This window comes from Cyprinus carpio, chromosome B8, assembly GCF_018340385.1.
Source record: "Cyprinus carpio isolate SPL01 chromosome B8, ASM1834038v1, whole genome shotgun sequence".
Classification (NCBI taxonomy): domain Eukaryota; kingdom Metazoa; phylum Chordata; class Actinopteri; order Cypriniformes; family Cyprinidae; genus Cyprinus; species Cyprinus carpio.
Genome location: NC_056604.1, coordinates 16274824 through 16294190, shown reverse-complemented (window position 1 = coordinate 16294190; position 19367 = coordinate 16274824). Strand labels below are relative to the sequence as shown.

General features: G+C 37.1%; 1 protein-coding gene across 2 annotated transcripts in view; it reads left to right on the top strand.

The window, feature by feature from the left end:
• The first annotated feature begins 4697 nt into the window (after positions 1-4697).
• The window catches only part of mvb12bb (multivesicular body subunit 12Bb), a 45984-nt gene continuing 31314 nt past the window's right edge, over positions 4698-19367 (top strand). Inside the window, exons 1-6 of one of the 2 annotated variants that reach the window (XM_042729973.1) lie at positions 4698-4843; positions 7883-7998; positions 12209-12316; positions 14934-15030; positions 16146-16275; positions 18091-18186. In XM_042729973.1, coding sequence (XP_042585907.1) covers positions 7888-7998; positions 12209-12316; positions 14934-15030; positions 16146-16275; positions 18091-18186 — 542 coding nt within the window. In that variant the 5' untranslated portion in view covers positions 4698-4843; positions 7883-7887. The other variant, XM_042729974.1, reaches the window with a different exon arrangement.

Below are 19367 nucleotides of genomic sequence, written 5' to 3'. Positions count from 1 at the left end.
AAGACTATCATAATATGCCACAAACATGGCATGGGCTTAATAATAATAATAATAAGAAGAAGAATAATAATAATAATAATAAATACTCTTCATTCTGTCTATAATTCATTCATTCTTTTTCTGTGCTTTCCACAGCATAATAGCAACAGTCTATTTTCATATTGTCAATTTTGACCTGCCCTACAAGATCTCAATATAGCCCTAGAAAATCAAGCGGCCAGCGCTGGACTCTGAATCAGTTGACAGAAGACCAAAGTCACCAGCATCAGTCATGCAAACTCAAGAGTCCCAATTACCATCGGCGGACAACAGGTGGAGAAAGTGGCAAATTTCATTTATCTTGTTATCTCTTTGGATGGGGATGTAGAAACTCTTGTTTGGGCTTCTGGATGTGGAAGAAGAAATCTGCTAACTTTTCGGCATATTCAGCACTACTTTTCTGTGAAAATCTGACAAATTGTATAAATTGATTTGCATGTGATAAAATGGGCTAATCAGATCTGAGAGTTTTATGCTCTTGTTAGTAGCTAGACACATTATACCAAAATATTTTTTAAAAGAACATTTATTTTCCACATGGGATGCATAGAAGCATGCATCCCACATAGCAAATGTCTTCTGGCCCAGATCCGGGCCACACAATCACTTTTCCCTCGGCCCAAGTGCCGCAAAGAATGACGGCCCTGAAGTGGCCCAGAACTGGATTACAGACAAGGGCCACACATGGGCCATAACCGGGCCGAATCTCAGCCAGTTAATCACCCTGAACTGTCCCCTGAACTGGGCCAAAACAGGTTTTATTATTGGTGCCAATTCTCAGCCTTAAGTAAACCAGAATCTCCAAATCTGAGCCACACCTGAAGCCCAGACCCAACCCAGACAGCAAGCAGTTTTGGATTTCATGCGGGCCAGATGTGGGCCGGATCTGGACCAACACTATATTGCTGTCTGGGAATACAGAATCTTAATATTTCAGATTATTGCCTTGTATATTACTATAATCACAATTATTCATTTTGTGACATGCTTTGGTAAACGAGACAGCAACATAGTGTTGGCCCAGATCCGGCCCACATCTGTACATTAATGTACACACAAACTATGCCAATAAAGTACATTAAACTGAATAGAAAATCAGACTTAAAACTCTCACATCATGTAACTGTGCAATTAAAAAAATAAATTCATAAAAAAACCTTTTGCATTGATTTTTCTATTTATTTTTATAAAGAACAAATCAACCAATAAAGAGTGAGTATATAAAGAATGCATTCTATAAGAGAAACGTAACAGATAGACACATGTAACTTAATCATAATAATTTATTACAGGTGTGTCAAAGAGCAGTACCACAGTAGCTCCAAATGACGATACATTGCAGTTGCAGTCCTTTCTGGCAGAATATAATAGTAGTGCGAGGAGCAGGGAATAATCTAAATTGTTAAACGCTGAAAATACTATCCCGATCCACTCTGTTAAGGCGCGCGTTCCACATTCAAAACACGCATCACCGGAAACACGGCATGTCGCAATCTATGACGAAACCGGCGAGAGCCAATGAGCGTTTGATATCGCGTGCCGTAAAAATTGTTGTAAAACTTATTAAGGCACATTTTTTAAATTGTTACTATAGTTACAGAGGAAGGAGATACATATCGCCGACGAAAGCGGTTTGAATTTGGATCTGTTCTGTTCCTCACACCAAGCATCACATGGATACAGAGGATTTAATAAAAAATAAAATACTTTCATGATCATTTATTTAATGCTTGTGCATGACAGCATACTAATAATAATGATGTGCCTCATGGTAAACCAAATAATTATTACATGATGGTTAAATGATCTCTCTCTCTCTCTCTCTCTCTCTTCATGTAAGGATTCTAAGATTATTTGTACCAAGAATAATAATATAAAATTTAATAAAATTTTAATTAAGTGCAGTTTAATGCACTTGACTAATTTGCTTAATTTTTGAAATGATAATGTTTCATTCTGTTTTGACTTGCCATTTCAAAGACTACATATTAACAATACTACACTTCGTTAAAAATGTATGTGATCATTTAACCATTATCATGCATCTTGTTTATCATGGGTCACATAATATGCTGCCAGATCATAGCCTGATTTGGGCCACATATCACCTGACTGATCTGGGCCACACTCCTCCCACCAACAATCGGCCCTCATATTGTTTGCCGGATCCCCGCCCTGCCGTCATTGCCACACATGGCCCAGCTCTGGCTGAAAGGGTACATGCCATTGCCGACAGGAGGCCAGCAGTGCCAGCTTGAGGCCACATTTGGGCCAAGTCTGTTTGCTATGTGGGATGATGTGCATTCTCATTTTGCGGAAATTTGAGAACTTCCTAAAGCCACAGATTCCCACAGCACATGCTCTATAGATATAGATACACATGCCATTTCATTGTTTGCTTGAGCCCCATGACATTTAAACAGGATTATGTGAATTTTGCAACTCCTTATTATCCAGTACCTTTCACAGGGTCTTTTGTAGGAAGTTTAGGGCCGTGAAAGTGAACTGTACGGGTGGCATTTACTGGACCCGAAGAGGCGGTTTATTGGAATGTAAGAATTGCAGCACTGCAAACAAAGCACCCTCATATCTAATGATCCCCCCTCCCATGTACCATCTGCATCGCTCAGCGGACCATCTCCACCCCCATCTCACACACACACACACATGCATTCACACATGCGGGCATCATTCATCTTACCCACAAATCCCCAGCATGCGTCGGGGCGCGCATTAAAACCAGCCCATAATGGCTGACGGCTTTCACAGTTAGTGTGAGAATGCTGATCGCTGACTGTTTCGCGCTGAGTGCTTCACCACCTTTTCCATAATTAGACCATTACTTTAACAGGTGTGCCACGTCCCTGCTTTCCTCCTTCCTTCTGAAAACATCTCTCCACACTCCACTTTTTATTTCATCAACTTCAGCCTGTCTGTGAAATCTAGCTGAGGTGTTAGAGGAAAGCTTGTAGTCTTTTTTTCCCCACCTTGTCAGGAGAGTCAGGTGTGACATTGAGAAGTTCAGCTGACACTATAACACAGCAGGATGAAGGAGAACAGCTCGGGGAGTTAGTGGAGATGTTTGTACTGCAGAAAGTGCGTGAGATATCGCTTGACAGCCTATGTTAGCTGCTGTACAGTTACCAAAGAAATAGCTTTTACTATGTACAGTGCCATACTGTTTCGGGATAAGCTTCTTTAGCATCTCAACGGGCTTGGAAATATTGACAGAGGCTCATTATATCACACTATGCATAGAGAATCTTAGCAGGTGGCACTGCTGCAGCGTGACCTGACGTGCCTCGGCGCTGTATACACGCTCTGACATGAAACACATGTAGCGCTCTCGCTATCTGCCACGCGTCTTTCTCCAGCTTTTGGGCGGTTTGGTTATGAGCCAAACTGACACAGCAAGTCTCAGATGAGATGGCATCCATTAGTCTCTCATTGACACGTCTGTAGTGTACACTAGTGGCGGGCGCCTGCTCTGGGCCACGGGCATTGATTCATTGTCAGTTTTCCATGAATGATGATGAGCGTAAGAGGTCTCATTACCTTATTATGTTCATTAAATCTTGTTTAGTTCCTGTGTGTTAGATCTTATTGTGCATTATTAGCTCCAGCAGAACACTGGGTTGATAACAGATGCTTTTTGCTGTTGTTTCTGTGTTCTTTCACTTCTCTGAAACTTATTTCAAGGCAATGACAGAGTCAAATCCATCAGGATTATGCCACTGTGCGGCTGCCATTAGACGATGCAGACTGATGTATTCTTATGCCACGCAATTGGCTGTGGCGTAATCTGTTCCACCTCGCTGTGCTTCACGAGGGTATACGAGCCTCCCTACTCATGTACACAGATTATTCATCTTCTACTATGCAAGGATGGTATTATGGAATATTTATTTTCTGGAATTTCAGTGTTTCTTGTCTAAATTTAAGGAATGAAAACATAGAAAATGATTTGTATGTCTTAATGGAACAGTGTTTTCTGAGGAACAATGTTATTTTAATGATTAGTGTTTAAATATCTCTTTGTGTGTGTGTGTGTGTGTGTGTGTGTGTGTGTGTACATATAGAGGCCATATTGCATCATAATATATGAGAATGATGCTCCAAATTGATGACAGAGCTATTAAAGTGCCAGAAAACACATGTGAAGTATACTGGACATATGGAGAAGTATTCTAAACTATACACATTGCATGTTCATAATTTCAACATGACTAAAAAAATATAAGATGTAAACTGCTCAAGGAAAATAATTTGATACTAAAATGCATATTGTTTATAGGTCTACTTACTCATGTATTCACAATGTCTAAAACTGTATTATTGTATTAATATTTTACCAATATTATATCTGATAAACTACTTTCAACATTTTGCGTGCAAAGTAGGAAATGTGCTGTGCTTGCTTTTATCTCGTAATACTGGGTAAAATAAACATGTCCACATCAAATCAAAACAACATCAGATAACATTTGCATAAATAATGGACAAATAATAATATGCAGCAATTAGCCTATTAGGATAATTTTAATGTTTTATTTATTTATTTGTTTATTTATTGACGTTTTCCATCTCGGGACGGGGGCTATATAAATGTAAAAGATCTGCATCCTCTTTGTTAGGTAAGAAATATACAACAGGTGTCACTCTTGATCCTTACCTCAACATTCCTAGTCAATAATTTGTCACGTTGATAACACTTGCGGAAGTGAAAAGGACGGTGTAAGGTTGAGTATGTTATCTCGTCAGTCGTGATATCCGCGTAACGATCTGTGCTGTTTGGTTCCCTCAGGTAAGCAAAAACGATTAACTCGCATAGTTTAGTCCTTCAAATTGATCGGCTGTGATGACGTTATGACGTATACATCGCGTGCGGATAAAGGAAGATGCAAATAAGTGACGTCTGTTTATAGTAGGTATGACAGTGAAATGCGGATTCCAATTATCGTTTAACCAACTGGACTTCTTTTTAAAATGTTCATAACTTTGTAAAAGGCTGACTCGTATTGATTTAAATCATCTGAAAGCGTATAAACAGAACAAATACTTTTAAAGACAGTTATAGAAAAAAACAATAGGTTTAGACGAATCTACAGAATGAAAGAATAAAAATAAACAATAGGACCGCCAGTCAGTTTCAACATGGGTTCTCACCAATGTGACCACTAACATGTTTTACATGTATTTACTAGTGATCTCTTCTATGATATAGAGTGATCTTGATTTGATTTAAATTATTAATTAATTAATGATTTACTATAATTAATAAAATTTTCAGTAGGCCTATGGGAAAACTGTAATTAAACAGCTCTGGTCATAGGCTACTATTTACACTAGCCATGTAAAATGTTCACATAAAATCAAAACAGTCACTTTTACACATAGCTGACAACTCAACATAAACGTTTTTAGTCCATTTAAAGTCAAAAGTACCTTTTGTATGCAAACGCTTAATACCAATTCTGTCTGGTAAATAGTATTTATTAGTTATTATTATTTATCTTGTGTTAATTTATGTAAGTGTGCCCCTATGTTATGTTCATAAGTAGGTATAGATTTGACCATGACCATTCATTCTCTCTGAGTGTTTTCAGTTGCAATGGTTTGATGGTGTCCTAAGACATGTGGCATGTTGCTTTAACTAATTCTCCTTCATCTGTTGCAATGCAAGCTTGATCCGCTCCATCCTCTTTCATCTTTAACATAAAGACACTATAAGATGAGTGTGCATCATTAGTGCCACAGAAAGTCGCCCCCAGTCTGGACAGCCTGGCCTCCATTTTTCAATTAAAGTTGCTTTACAATCAAATAGCCCAGCACAGTTAGGAAAAGGCTGCATTGATTAGTGTACAAATTAACACAAGAAAGAAATCATTCTCCCTCCATAAGCTAATTTGCCATCCTCGGTTCTCCTTAATAAGTCCCTCCGACTGACTTTTTATACACAGACCCTCCACTGCCTCAGTAAATCCTGTAGATTTAATAACCATAATTGCAATAAATTCAGTAAACATTTAGATTGAATGCAATAACTGTGTCATTTACTCCAGTAGGTTGCTTTAAACGTAATTTAATAAAAGGGCAAAGGACCCTCCACATAGGCTAGTCACTAATCCTTGGTGATCCATGCGTACACATTAGGCTGAAGCATCTCGGGACGAAAATAGACAACGATTGATCTAGATTTCCTAGAAAATATCTGATCGCCATGGCTTGTTGTTTAGAGAGACTTCACTTGGTGGAGCCTAATTATGTTTGTATTGCTACTCCATCTCCGGTCATTTGTGTTGGGTCCACTGGGTCTTAACATAGGCCTATTATCATTCAAAGCCTTAAAGGTGTACCACAACATTTATCTGTTTAGTTCTTTGTCTTAGAGGTGAGCTAGGCAGTTGCGTCATGTTTTTGTGTTCAGAATTTTAACACAAAAACAATATATTACATATAAACTACCAGTTTAACCAGATGTTAAATGCACTGACAAAACAGTTTACCCTAAAATGAAAATTCTGTAAATATTTACTCACCTTCATGTTGTTTCAAACCTGAATGACTTTCTTTCTTCTGTGGAATACAAAAGAATATGTTTTAAAACTAAATGAGGTCCAGGCAAAATTGGACTCCATTGACTTTCATTGTGAGAAGTCGTTTTTCATAGTATCTTCTTTTGTGTTGCACAGAACACCTGAGAGTGAATAAATGATGACAGAATATTCATTCACTATTCTTTTTAATAGCATTTAAATTATATCTCTCTTTTTTCAGGGCAACCATGCATCCTTTCTATGTAAATTAGCAAATTATAGTGCAATGTAGACAAGCACATTTTTTGCCATTTAAACAGCTGTTTCAGGTGTCTTTATTTTAATTTAGTGAATGCATTTGCATATTTACCTGATTTGCGTAATTCCTTTAGTGAATCATGCTCTAAAACAACACAGACAGCAAGTGCAAATAAATAACATTGCCATTCTTTTGCACAATTCATTTTTAGTAAATTCCCACCTTTATGCATTAAGCTTTTTAGATAAATATCTTAATGTTTTTGCATATCTAACGGAAATCTTTTTAAACATCTCTATAAATGTACAAGACAAGACTAAATAGAGAAGAGGCCATAACTATTGCAAGCGCCACCTCATTTCCAGAGATTTGCTGGTGGCATTTACGCAGTGAAAAGTTTACTCCCACTCTTTAATGCGAGAATGAAGATCGCTCATCTTTATATACAACCGCCACTAAAACCATTTCATCTGAAACAGTTCAGAACATAATGTCAGCCCACTCCATATATCTGAAGCTCATTACAGGGGGAAAAGGTTTGCAGTAATTAATTACCCTGCTAATTGGGCCCTCAGCAGTATTGTTGTCTGTGTCTGTGCAGCTTATTTAGTGTACAAACGAGACCTGCAGCATGATTGTTTCTCTGGCTTTAGGAGGCTCATATGCTCGGCTATTAGCACAATGACTGTCATTCAGTTTACAGACACTAAGAATTCAGTCTGGTTCTGAAAAACCTTTATGAGAAAGTTTATTTTGATATATTTATATCTTTCTACCTCTCACTCTCCTACCTCTTTGATTCCACCTGTGCATATGTGTGTGGGTCTGTGTTGTGTCTTTGTCTGCCAAACCTTTTTTAATAATGTACTTGAGAGGCTGTGCTCTGATTGCCAGCTAGTTACGTCAAGCAAAAAAGCAAAAGCTTGGAAACACAATAAGAGTCTTAATATATTTATAGATTGTTTTAATATGAAAATAAAATTAGATGCTTAAGTCTATATGGATGCTCTGGTGATAATACATTTACACTTTTATTTGTTTCACACAGCAAGCATGGCAGATCTTCAGAACATTTCTTATGGTAAAGCAGAGTTGCAGCCTGAAGCCGTAACTGATATTGGTGTGCTGGCATCCAAGAAAGAACCTCCAGCAGGCTACTATATTGTGAGTTTCCAATTGCCAAATATGTGTGTGATTTAAAACCATAAATTTATAAATAAGAATATAATAGGCACAGGCAGTCATTAATCCAGTTACATGTACATTAAAAAAAGAAAAAAAAAAGATAAAAAAACTAAAAATGTCATCTAAAAATCCAATAACAACTATATACAATGAGAAAAAAATAGTTTTAACAGTGCTGTAATGTTACATGAATTTTCTTTTTAAAAGTAATATAAATCTTCACTATAAATGAAATTGTAATTTATATTTTTCTACTGTATACTGCAGTAAAAATACATTTATTTTCTATAAATGTAAAAAAAAAAAAAAGTTAAGTAGCATTTTTAAATAGTATTGTTGTTTTCCCAGTAAATCATAACAAAAATATCAGGAAACATACAGTTTATATATATATTACCATAACATTTTACCATATCATGATATTTAGAATTTCCTACAGTGATGATTTGTACATTTTTTGGGTTAGTTCACAAACTCATGTCATTTTATTTTAAAACTTGGTTGTGTGTTCACACTTCTTTTGTGTTCAGGCGTGGACTTTATTATCATTGATTCATTTATCTGGTTTAATCTATAGATTCGTTTTTTTTTTTTTCTGTGATTGGTTCTCATTTGTATCTCTTGCCTTCTAGTTTGTTTGCCCTTTAGCTTCAGTGTATTCTAGCTTCAAGTTTCTCTTATCCTATATCAAACATTGTTCAGTGATGAGGTATTGATTGGTAAGTTCTTGTCTTTTTTTGTAGTTAATACAGTATCTATTCATGTTAATAAATCTGCATTTGGTTTCAGTTTCCAACTTGCTGGAGACTTGTTATACATTGTAAAATTGCAATTTTACTCAAAATTGAACATTTAAAAGGTAAATAGTTTTTATTTTCTTTCCTTCCCAAAAGGCAGTAACTTAATTTATTGATAGGGTTTGATTTTATTTCTGCTCTTCTTCTGGCCGGCTAAAAGCCGTGAATCCTTTGGCCTACCCTGAGGATAGATTTTAACAACTCTTTCAGATGAGGCCTCCAACAGAGCTTGGCACCAGTGCCCTGTGTTTGTTTAGGACTCAGATGGCACTGACACAAGGGTGGCTGCGCTTCTGCAACTCTCAGCAATCCCAGAGCGCTGAGACGGGAAACTAGGACAACAGTATCAATGGCCTCTAGGAAAATGTTTTGTGTGTGTGTGTATCTGTTGTGTATGTGGGTGTGCCTCAAAAACACTGAGAAAGAACCAGGGCGGAAAGAGAGAGGGGAAGTTTTGTGAATAAAACAAAGCACAAAGCAAACACTGTATAAAACAACTCTGCGTAAAGCTTACGGGCAGCTAGAGTTCTTCCTCTCCGCTTTCCTCTTCTCCCTCCGTTTTCTTTCTTCTCTCTCTCTCACTTCCCGCCCCACCCGCCAGTCCCCAACTGTTGCCGTCTCCGGCGGGTTGTCTGTGGGTTGGCACGTTGCTGGGGTTCTGCCCACTGGCGCTGAGGATCCGGTGTACGCCACATGGTACCAACGTGTTCTCAGAGGCCCTGTTCCGCTTGGCCTTTCCCTCCATCACATGCAGCAGGATGCAACTGTTTCACTTTGTTTGCACAAACAAACATATTTATTAATTAACCCAGGATCGTGCTCGCACCATCGGTGCTCGGGCCAGATTTGTCTGTTTTTAAAAGCTAGTTTTAGTAAGTGTTCTCACGTCTGACTGTTTTAAACTGATTATTGGTAGCAGCTTCTAACAGTCTAATCTGTCCACTGTCACTTTGTTTGTGCAAACAAATATATTAACAACCTTCAAATGACTAAATATAAAAATGCATCTTTTAGTAGCTAGTTTTAGCAAGTATTAATTTTAAATTAGTAACAGCTTCTGTCAATCCATGTCTTGCATTGATTGCACAAATGAACATGTTTATTAAATCAATGTGCAACCAAATCTAATCTAAATTACATAATGTTAGTTTTTTAGCTGCTAGTTTTAGCAAGTGTCTTTTTCTAAAAAAAAAAATAATAACTTTGAGTATCAACAGCTTTCAATAGTACTTATCTCTTTTTTTCACAGCCAAATATAATCAAACACTCATAGCTATTTGTTTTTGCAGTAGCTGGTTTGAGCAAATCCTGAAATTTTGACTTGGATGCAACTGTTTCACTTTGCTTGTTAAAACAAACATGTTTATTTATTAACAACCTTTATGTAGCCAAATATGTATTTTTTTTAAGTAACTAATTTTTTTAGGACTTTAAAGCTTTGTCTTTTAAACTGATTATCAATAGTTTTTTACAGCACTTGTCTAACCAACAGGATGAAATTATTTTGTTTTGTATTTGCGCAAACAAATACAACAACCTTCACACAACCAGATATAAACAAAAGCTGAAAGATTTGTTTGTTTTTAAGAGCTAGTTTCAGCAAGTGTTTTGAAATTTATTTTTTTATTATTACTATCATTCATCATTCAACTGTTTCACTTTTCTTTTGCAAACAAAAAAAGTCCACATTTATTTGTTATCATTAATATCATTTACTCGAACAAAAATTGTTGTTTGTTTTAGCTACAATTCTGATCTTTCTCAAAACAGATACTTAAGTTTCACTTAATTAATTGTGAAGAGTTTTCTTCATACTTCTCCATTTACTAGTCCCAGTGCTTAGCAACTGTTTCCAAATTCAGACTGCGTTGCCTGCCCTGGTTGCGTGGTGGCATACAGACTCCTTTGGTGCCTGGTTCCTCCCTGTTTGACTTTGGGCTTCACAGCTCCGGCTCTTTGTTTACGCTGACAAGAGGAGCGGGGCACTGACCTGGAAAAAGTGGCCAGGACGGGTTGTCTTGTAAAGGGAGGAGGGAGACGATGAAGGAGGGGAGGATATTGTGGTTGATGTATAGACTCCTCCTGAGAGCTTTCGTCCTAGCCAACGGCTGCAGCTCCACCAGACTCTTGCTGTCTCTGTCCACCACTCGATGTCCGTTTTCCTGTCAGGTTGTCTGTCTTTTCTGAAAGTTTAATGTATGCCTGTCAAGACCTCACAAAAGATCACTTCCGAGTTGTGCGTCATTCAAAACAGAATTTAAAATGGTAATTTAAAGGAACGGTTCACCTAAAAATGAAAATTTGCTGAAAATGTTCTCACCCTCAAGCCATCCAAGATGTAGATGAGTTTGTTTCTTCATCTGAACAGATTTGGAGAAATTTAGCATTACTGCCTCTGTAAGAAACAAATCCAAAACAAAGCAAGTTGTGTAGTGCTTAATTTCTCCAAATCTGTTCCAGTAAAGAAACAAGCTCATCTACATCCTGAATGGCCTGGAGGTAAGTACATTTTCAGCAAATGTTCATTTTTTGATGAACTATTCCTTTAATTCCAGTTTGGTTTCTGAATTGAGAGAAACAGGATGCAGAATTGTACTTTCTTCACTTCTAATTAAAATACAACTTGTATAACTGCTGTATTTGCATTTTTTTAATAATACATTTGATTTCTCAGAATAAATTAATAAATGAAATGTTATAGTCATACACATTTTTCTGATACATTTTATTTAGTTTATATAAGTTTTGATATTTTGTAATTTATAGTTTTTTTAGTTATTTTAAGGAATCAAAAAATAAAGGCAATGATATATGCATTTTTAAATAAATGAAGCCTGCACAGAGCAGATAACTAATATTATATTATATTATATTATATTATATTATATTATATTATATTATATTATATTATATTATATTATATTATATTATATTATATAAATAGCAAAAAATGTGTTTTGCTAATGAAATTTCTGTTGTGTGATTGTTGAATTTCAAATCAGTCAATTCCACTTCTTGTCATTTCATGCAAATTTTTAAATAGTGATTGCATCACTACAATTGTTTTAACTATTTTAGAAAGGCAGCTTGATCTCTACAGAGCACAATGAAGTCTCATTTAGCTTGTTCAAGGCCTTCTTTGTGAGGTATTGTCTCATCCTTGTTGTCCCATGGGGGACCTGAGGTATTTTTACCCTTTTTGGAGGCTGAAGATTCTTCTCCACTTGTGTAGGGCTCTAATGAGATGGAGTGAGAGCTCAAGCAAGCCTTAATTAAGCCAAGTATGCACAGAGCAAGGCAAAAAAGGAAACACGCACACGTCCATATATTAATTGGATCTCACCTCAATGCACATTCTCCTCTCTGTGTATTTTTTTTTTATTTTCATGTAGGTTGCACAAACAACAGATGGCTTCGACGCCAACCTGTGGAAGGACAGCATATTCAAATCCAAGGTCACACGCTATCTTTGCTTCACCCGGGCTGCCACCTCCAAAAATGTAAGTGAAAACGTGTACGCTTTAACATGCTCATTACAAGTTTTTCTCCAGTTTCTTCACACTCCGTTAGGGTGCGTTTGCCCCGTTTGCTTCAGTCCGTCCCTCATTAAGGTTCTGCTCAGATCTTTGATCACAAACTCCTTCAAAATATTCACAAAAAGTGAAGTATCTAAACCGAATGCAAATACCACTCTGAGTTTAGAATGGTTTGAGAATTTTTTTTTTTCCCACTTGATGTATGAAGTCCCAGCATGCTTGCATTTGAAAATTTGTTTATGATTTCCAGTTCTCCCGAAGGAGTTTGGTTTATGATTATTCATAAACGCAACTCTGCGCGTTAGTAGTTTATGATTTCATTTGGCTCAATTAACCTGGTCCCTGCAGACAGTTTGGATACCTCCCAGTCATTCATCAAAGATGAAGAAAACATCCAAAAAATGTCAAAATTTGGTTATGGGGATTCTTGCTTATGAAATATGACACATCAAACAGCCATCCAATATGCCTGCTAAAGGAGCACCTATTTTAAAAGATTCCTCTGTGAGTTGAAACTATTTGAACATTTACCTCTCGTTTGGCTGAGCTAAATTGAGAATGAGCGCCTTTTTATGTGCAGGTATCTGTCTTGAAATGAAACAGGTGGCCCAGTCATGCTGGTCAGGTTATCGGTCTTCATTTAACGTAAACAATGCAAAGCTTGAGCTGCCCTACCTTTATTGTTCCTCCATTTGCTGTGTAAGCGAAGGCAACAAATAACATATGTACTTTTGGGAAACATTCTAAACTTATTCTCAGTCTAGGATTAAAGTTCCTAAATATATGTATTTATTTAAATGGACTCATAATTGAGTCTAGCCTGCTGACGGGTTGCTTGTATAGGGTTTGTGAGGATGGTGTGAAAATAGGCTGTGGCTGATGAGCTTGTTTGGGTGGGTTATTGTTATTCAGTGTTACTATATCTCACCAGTGCATCTGCCTTTTTTCTTTTATATGTGCTGTTGCAACAAAACGCATTTTACTGATTAATTAAGAAATATTTTTAATACGTTTTTATGAAAAAAAAAAAAATTCGAATGATTTTCTTTATAAATGTTTTCTTTCACCCTTATTGATGGTTATAGACTTTTATATTTTAGAACGCATCATATAATTAAAGCATCAAAATTCTTGAAAACCCCTTTTCTGTAGACTAATAAATGTCATGATAAATGTGGGATTTTATGCCACATTCAAGGGCGCTCAATACCCTGTAACACACGTGGTTAAACATTCACGACCCTTATCACATGGTAAATCATTAATCTCATGTTAACCTTTGGTCTAAAAAATATTTATCTTTGCAGGAAAATGTTATTTCTCTTTAAAACGTGTAAATGTCTCATAAGTTTACTGATACAGATTGTTGGACAAACCAGTAATTTTGGGCAATATTGAGGATTATTGGCCATAACCAGATTCATTTAGTCATTATCGGTTAGTTATTAATTTGTGTGACCCTTCTTAAAATCTAAATTTACCCTATTAACTTTCTTAATGCATGTTGTTCCACTGAAAAAAGAAAAAAAAGGTATTCAAACAGTTTTCACTCAGAAATGATGATGTAATCCGCTGTGGCTGGTTTACCCTGGCCATTTTCAGCACGCTTCTGCCTGTTGATCAAGTTCAATGAGAGCTTCAGTTTTAGTATGTAGCACATCATTCCCCTCTGCCACCTCTCCAGTGTGGAGTCTTAAAATGTGTGTCTGCACTGTTTTGAAGTCCCTGACGCTAATAAAACATGGCAGCGCCATCAACAAAGGCTATTTTGTCTGTCAGTCAAAGTGGCCCCCACTGTAATTGTCTATGACAAAAACAGATTCTACAGAATTAGCCAGTGAATTATGTGGTGGGAAGTAAACAGTTTGTGATTTATCATACTCAGGGTTGGAGGTAGATGGCCCTTTGTCAGGTCCTGATGGGAAAAATCTCTCCTGCGTCTTTTATAAAAAATTTTTTAAAGTGTTAAAAAAAAACAGGCTTCATGCATAGTAATAGCATTCATCCATATTTGTACCCTCAAGTCAGAACTATGAATAAAAATAGTCTGTAGTGGTAATAACTGCCGGGTAACAGTAGTGATGGCATCCAGAATGTCGGACTCATCACGTCACGCCACGCTAGCTGCACACTTTCAGGGCTTTTGCTGGATTATTGCTATTTATTACGGCGAGAAATAGAACCATAATGAGTGCGGGCTGGGAAGGCTAAGGGAAAAAGTCATGCTTGAAAATGTCAACTAAACAGCTCCTGATTGTTTTCAAGTACTCTCTGTTCTGAAGCACAAGCAATTTGGCCTGCCACCGACTGGCCCGAGCGCTGGGCTGCCATGTCTGAAGATGATGGCTAGCGCACAGGTGCTTGCATGCTTAAAAGAGGGCAGCGATTCAACAAATTTGTGTGTGCGCGTCTGCAAAATACTACAGCGGCCTTTTCATTGTAGGTACGGATCATGCATAATGGAAAGCCACCCGCTTCTAGAAGTGCCTTTATTAAACTGGCTCATTGGTTTGAACTCATACAATCATTATTATATCCAAAATATTATTATTATTATTTTTTTATTTTTTTTGTGTGGCAGAAGCAATTATGCAACGTGGTCGTGGACATGAAGTTGATCGACTTGAAGGACTGTTTGCCAGAGGGCTTCACTCCGATCCAAGACACCACGGATACCCGTAAGCACAGTTCCCATCTTTTTTCGCTTTCATCCTCTCTTTTTCTCTCTCTCCTCTCTGTAGTCATCCTGAGGGAGCGCTTCTCCAGAGGTTGTGAATGTGAATGTTTCATGGGCTCAGGTTTAGCTTAATTTATGATAGTGCGAGAGAGTAAAATAAACATTTTGCCCCGGAGGTAGGAGGAGAGGAGAACGATGAGTCATTGTTTATCTCTGCCAGAACCCAGCTTTTCTTTATGATGTGCTTATTTATTTATGTATTTATTTGTGCAGAGCGGGAGTGGATGGTGGTTATCTAATATTAATGAAATGCATTCCCTTGATGCTTTAGTGCTTTTTGAGTGCTATGTATTTCTCCCCTTCTCGTCTTCTCTCTTTTCCTCTCACCGCGCCTTTGAGAACGCCGCAATATTATTTTGGCATTGGGAGTGAGGGCAGCATGTTTATTATTTTCATTATTATTGCATTTACACGGCCCTCGCCCCGGTGCCGCCTCGAAACGAATGGGATGGGCTCAGGAGTAATATGGCAGAGTCTGGTAGCGGGTTCTGGAGGAATGTCTAAAAAGAAAACGGAGTCTCATTGGGCGCTGGTTTTAATGTGCTGCTTTATTGTAGCAAAGCCATGTTTAATAGATGCCTCAGCCACTGTATTGCCATTTCACTCTCAGTCAAGTCCCTTATATCCTTCTTATGCACATATTTGATTCTGAAGATTCCCCTCTAGCACCCAATGACATTTTTATGCAATTATGATGGGCTTTCATATACTTATATGTGCCTTGAGCCTCAAAACATCACATAGGTTGCATTTATGTGGTGTTCAAATATTAATGCACACATATATTTAGCTTGTCTCTCTGAATAAATTGTTAGGAAATAGGTAGTTTTTGCACATATATTGTTGTGTCATTGTTTATAAGGCTTCCCAAGGACAAATACTGTAGGTCAGGCAATGTTTGTGGGGGAATTGATGCATAATGTAGGTTTTAGTTATGATTATATGGGACTGTGGCAAATAAAAGCACTCTGGTTTAAATGCAGTTAGACTGCTGATAAATGAAAGACATAATTAGGGCTGTTTATGTTATGACTGTTATATCTCTTTCTCTCTCAGAGGAGCAGGCTTTGAGGAAGGAGAGACTGTGTGTGAAGTTGGTCCCCAGGCAGAGCGCTGATATGGCTATATGCGATGTGGTTATACAGGGGAAATCAAAGCACAGCCTCACTAATTATACATTTATAGGGTAAGATATCATATCTTTGGTATGACAAGCATGGCATGTTTTTTCGAGAGTTATGTGTATGTATTTGATGCAGATGGTTTGGTCACTATTCCCAGTGAGGTTAAAGAAGTACCAAAGTAAATATCCTGGAGCCATGCTTATTATGCTGTCTGAATCGTCATTTTTTAAACCGAAGTGGATTTTTCTTCTGGTCTGTGTGTGTGTTTTTTTGACCGGCTCCTATTTCCTTTAGTGCACCCCAGTGCCTGCGGCCTGCTACAGGCATTATGGGCGCTTGCTTTACTGGTGCTGCTCTTCTGAAAGTGTTTAAAGTCACCTCTGATATGTCTTTTATTGACAATATGGTGTTTCATACCATATAGAGTGAGCAAGTATTGTTTGTTTAGGGCACTGCTGTTCAATAGTTTGAGGTCAGCAAATGTAAGATCTTTTTTAAATGTATTTAAATTCTGATATGTTGATCAAATTTGGATTACAAATACAGTAAAATAGTAATATTGTGAAATATTATTACATTTTAAAGTAACTTTTCTATTTGAATATATTTATTATATTATATAAAAAGTAATTTGCTCCTATGATTACTCCAGTCTTCATTGTCACATGATCCTCTAGAAATCATTATAATATGCTGATTTGATGCTCAGGAAACATTTCGCATTATTATGTACAGTAAGGGTGGGCAATATGACCAAAATCACGATATGAATACATTTATTTCACTGTAACGATATATCACAGTATAGTTATTTTTGCTTTAAATAAGGTTTTAAAATATCAAAATTTTGGATGCAATAGAAAATTCATGAGTCTTGTCACTGGTGTAAATATCACAAAAAAAAAACGAATAGCCGAAAAAAAAAATTAAGACAGGTAAACAGTCATAAAATAAGATTAAATAAGAATACGCAACTAATTACCAGCAATAGGACAAAAACTACAGTAGAACAAAGAAATAAGAAATGCTGCATACATTGTATAAAGTAAGCAAATGCTTAAAAATTCTTCACTGTGTAAATTAAATATATATTTCTCCTTGCTAAAGTTACAAAAGTGATTTAGTCAAGAGCAGTAGGAGATTGTCTCCCTTTTAGTTGTTTAACATGAATGACAGACAGTAGGAATGTTAGACTGCTGTCACTTTAAGAGCTACCAACGTTTTCTTTTTCAGATGTTTGCTTTCACTTAATACCAAAATTACTGTGTTTACAGGGATTCTTGCAAAGACAGGGATTTTGACACATACAGTGTGTGTATTTAACCATTCAAGGCCTATAAAGCAGCAAAAATAACACAGTTCAGTACTCCCACACTCTATGAGGACCGGCTTCATTTGCACGTGCCTCGCTGACAGTGCTCAGAAACAGTCTCTCAGACAGTGAGCACATATAGCGAAATTAATTCTCTCTCACTGCTGGTTGCATTTCAGTGGCTTAAATTCATTTGTTTTTAAACCTGCAATGCTTAAAAAAATCTGTACAAGACAGTAGTCCAAAATCTCTACCAGTTGACAAATTTCTACCGGTTAATCATATCTATATCACCCTCCCATTAAAAACAGTTGTAATTCTTTATAGTTTTGTGGAAACTGAGAATTTTTTTCATGATTATTTGATGAATAAAAGGGTCAAAAGAATGAATTTATTTGAAAGTCTTTTGTAATGTTAGAAATATATTTTGTGTCACTTTTTGATCAGTCTGATGCATCCTTTCTGAATAAAACTAATTTCTTAAAAAAAAAAAAAGACTTTCAGACAATAGTGTACATATAATTTTAAATGTTCTTGATAATGAAACAATTGTTTTTGTCCACAGTGAGCTGAATGGTTTGGGGATTTGGTATCAGCTGGGAAAAGTCATCAAGTCGCAGGATACAGTGCACAAAACCCCCTTTACCTCTAGTGTTGCCAGGTAAGACCCTTCACCAAGAATACATAAACTATATTCCCTGTTTAAGTAGGATATTCCTTAACACAGAAGGAGAAATTGTTCATTGAGTGTTGTCGGATGAGGGATAGTCCAACAATCTGTAAAATTAAGTTTCTAAGTAAGAAGTTGGAAATTTCTCCTTTTCAAGTTCAAGAACAGAATGTAGCATAAGATAACTGAGTGTGTTTCCACTGATAACACGAAGTTCAGCAGGGACAAAACAGAAAGTGCTCAAGCAGGAGAGACCGCCACAAGGAAAGCGTCTGCTCTGACACACAACACAAACACACAGTCTGCCCAGCGGCCTCACACACAACCACACAGCCTGGAGGGAAGAAGACAGAGAAGGAGTGTGACTTTGTACCTCATCCAACTCAAACATGTCAATTATTAATGAGCAGGAAGTAGTGGGGTTTTTCCTCTGTAAATAGTAAATAAACAATCACTGCTCCCGTCCTATAGTTGATAGAGTGGAGAGGTTGGTGGGGGTATGCGATTGTGCCAAATGAAAATGCCAGATTTGAGTGTGCCAGAAGGCTTTGAAGGTCCTGGCACTGCAGTTAGGACAAGTACACATAAAGCTTAGTTGGAGTTTTATTTCTGCAGACTGATTTCTGTATTTTGGTGTGAGGGTTTGATTTTAATGTCCTGGCAATTTCTTTATTTTGGGTTGGAATTGTAGATGATATATTTTTGAGCCACATTTCAGTGGACAAAACATATATCGTTGTCCAAATCGGTATCACCTGTCAGATGGAATAATCAAAACATGCCAGAACCCAACTATGAAGATGAACAGACTAGCTTGTCAGTGAACTACGACCCAACTATTGAACAGACTATCTTTTTTCGTCAGTTTTGTTCACTTCAGATTAAATATGGCGTCGATTCTCACATAAATTCTCCATGATCATTGGTTGCTTTCATCCCAAAATGAGCATAAGATGTTCCAGTGGGCTCCACTTGGAACACTGTCTGAAGTTTTGCTCTTTGAACTTTTGCACAAGACCGACCTCTGAAACATACGGTGGTTTCGCGGCTTGAATAAAGCCCTTTGTGCCATGTGTTTTTTGGAAGGGGCAGCTATAGGAGAGAAGTGTTTGATGTCTCTGAATCATCCTACATCCAGTCCCACTCATTCACACACTTCGTCTCACCCTGTT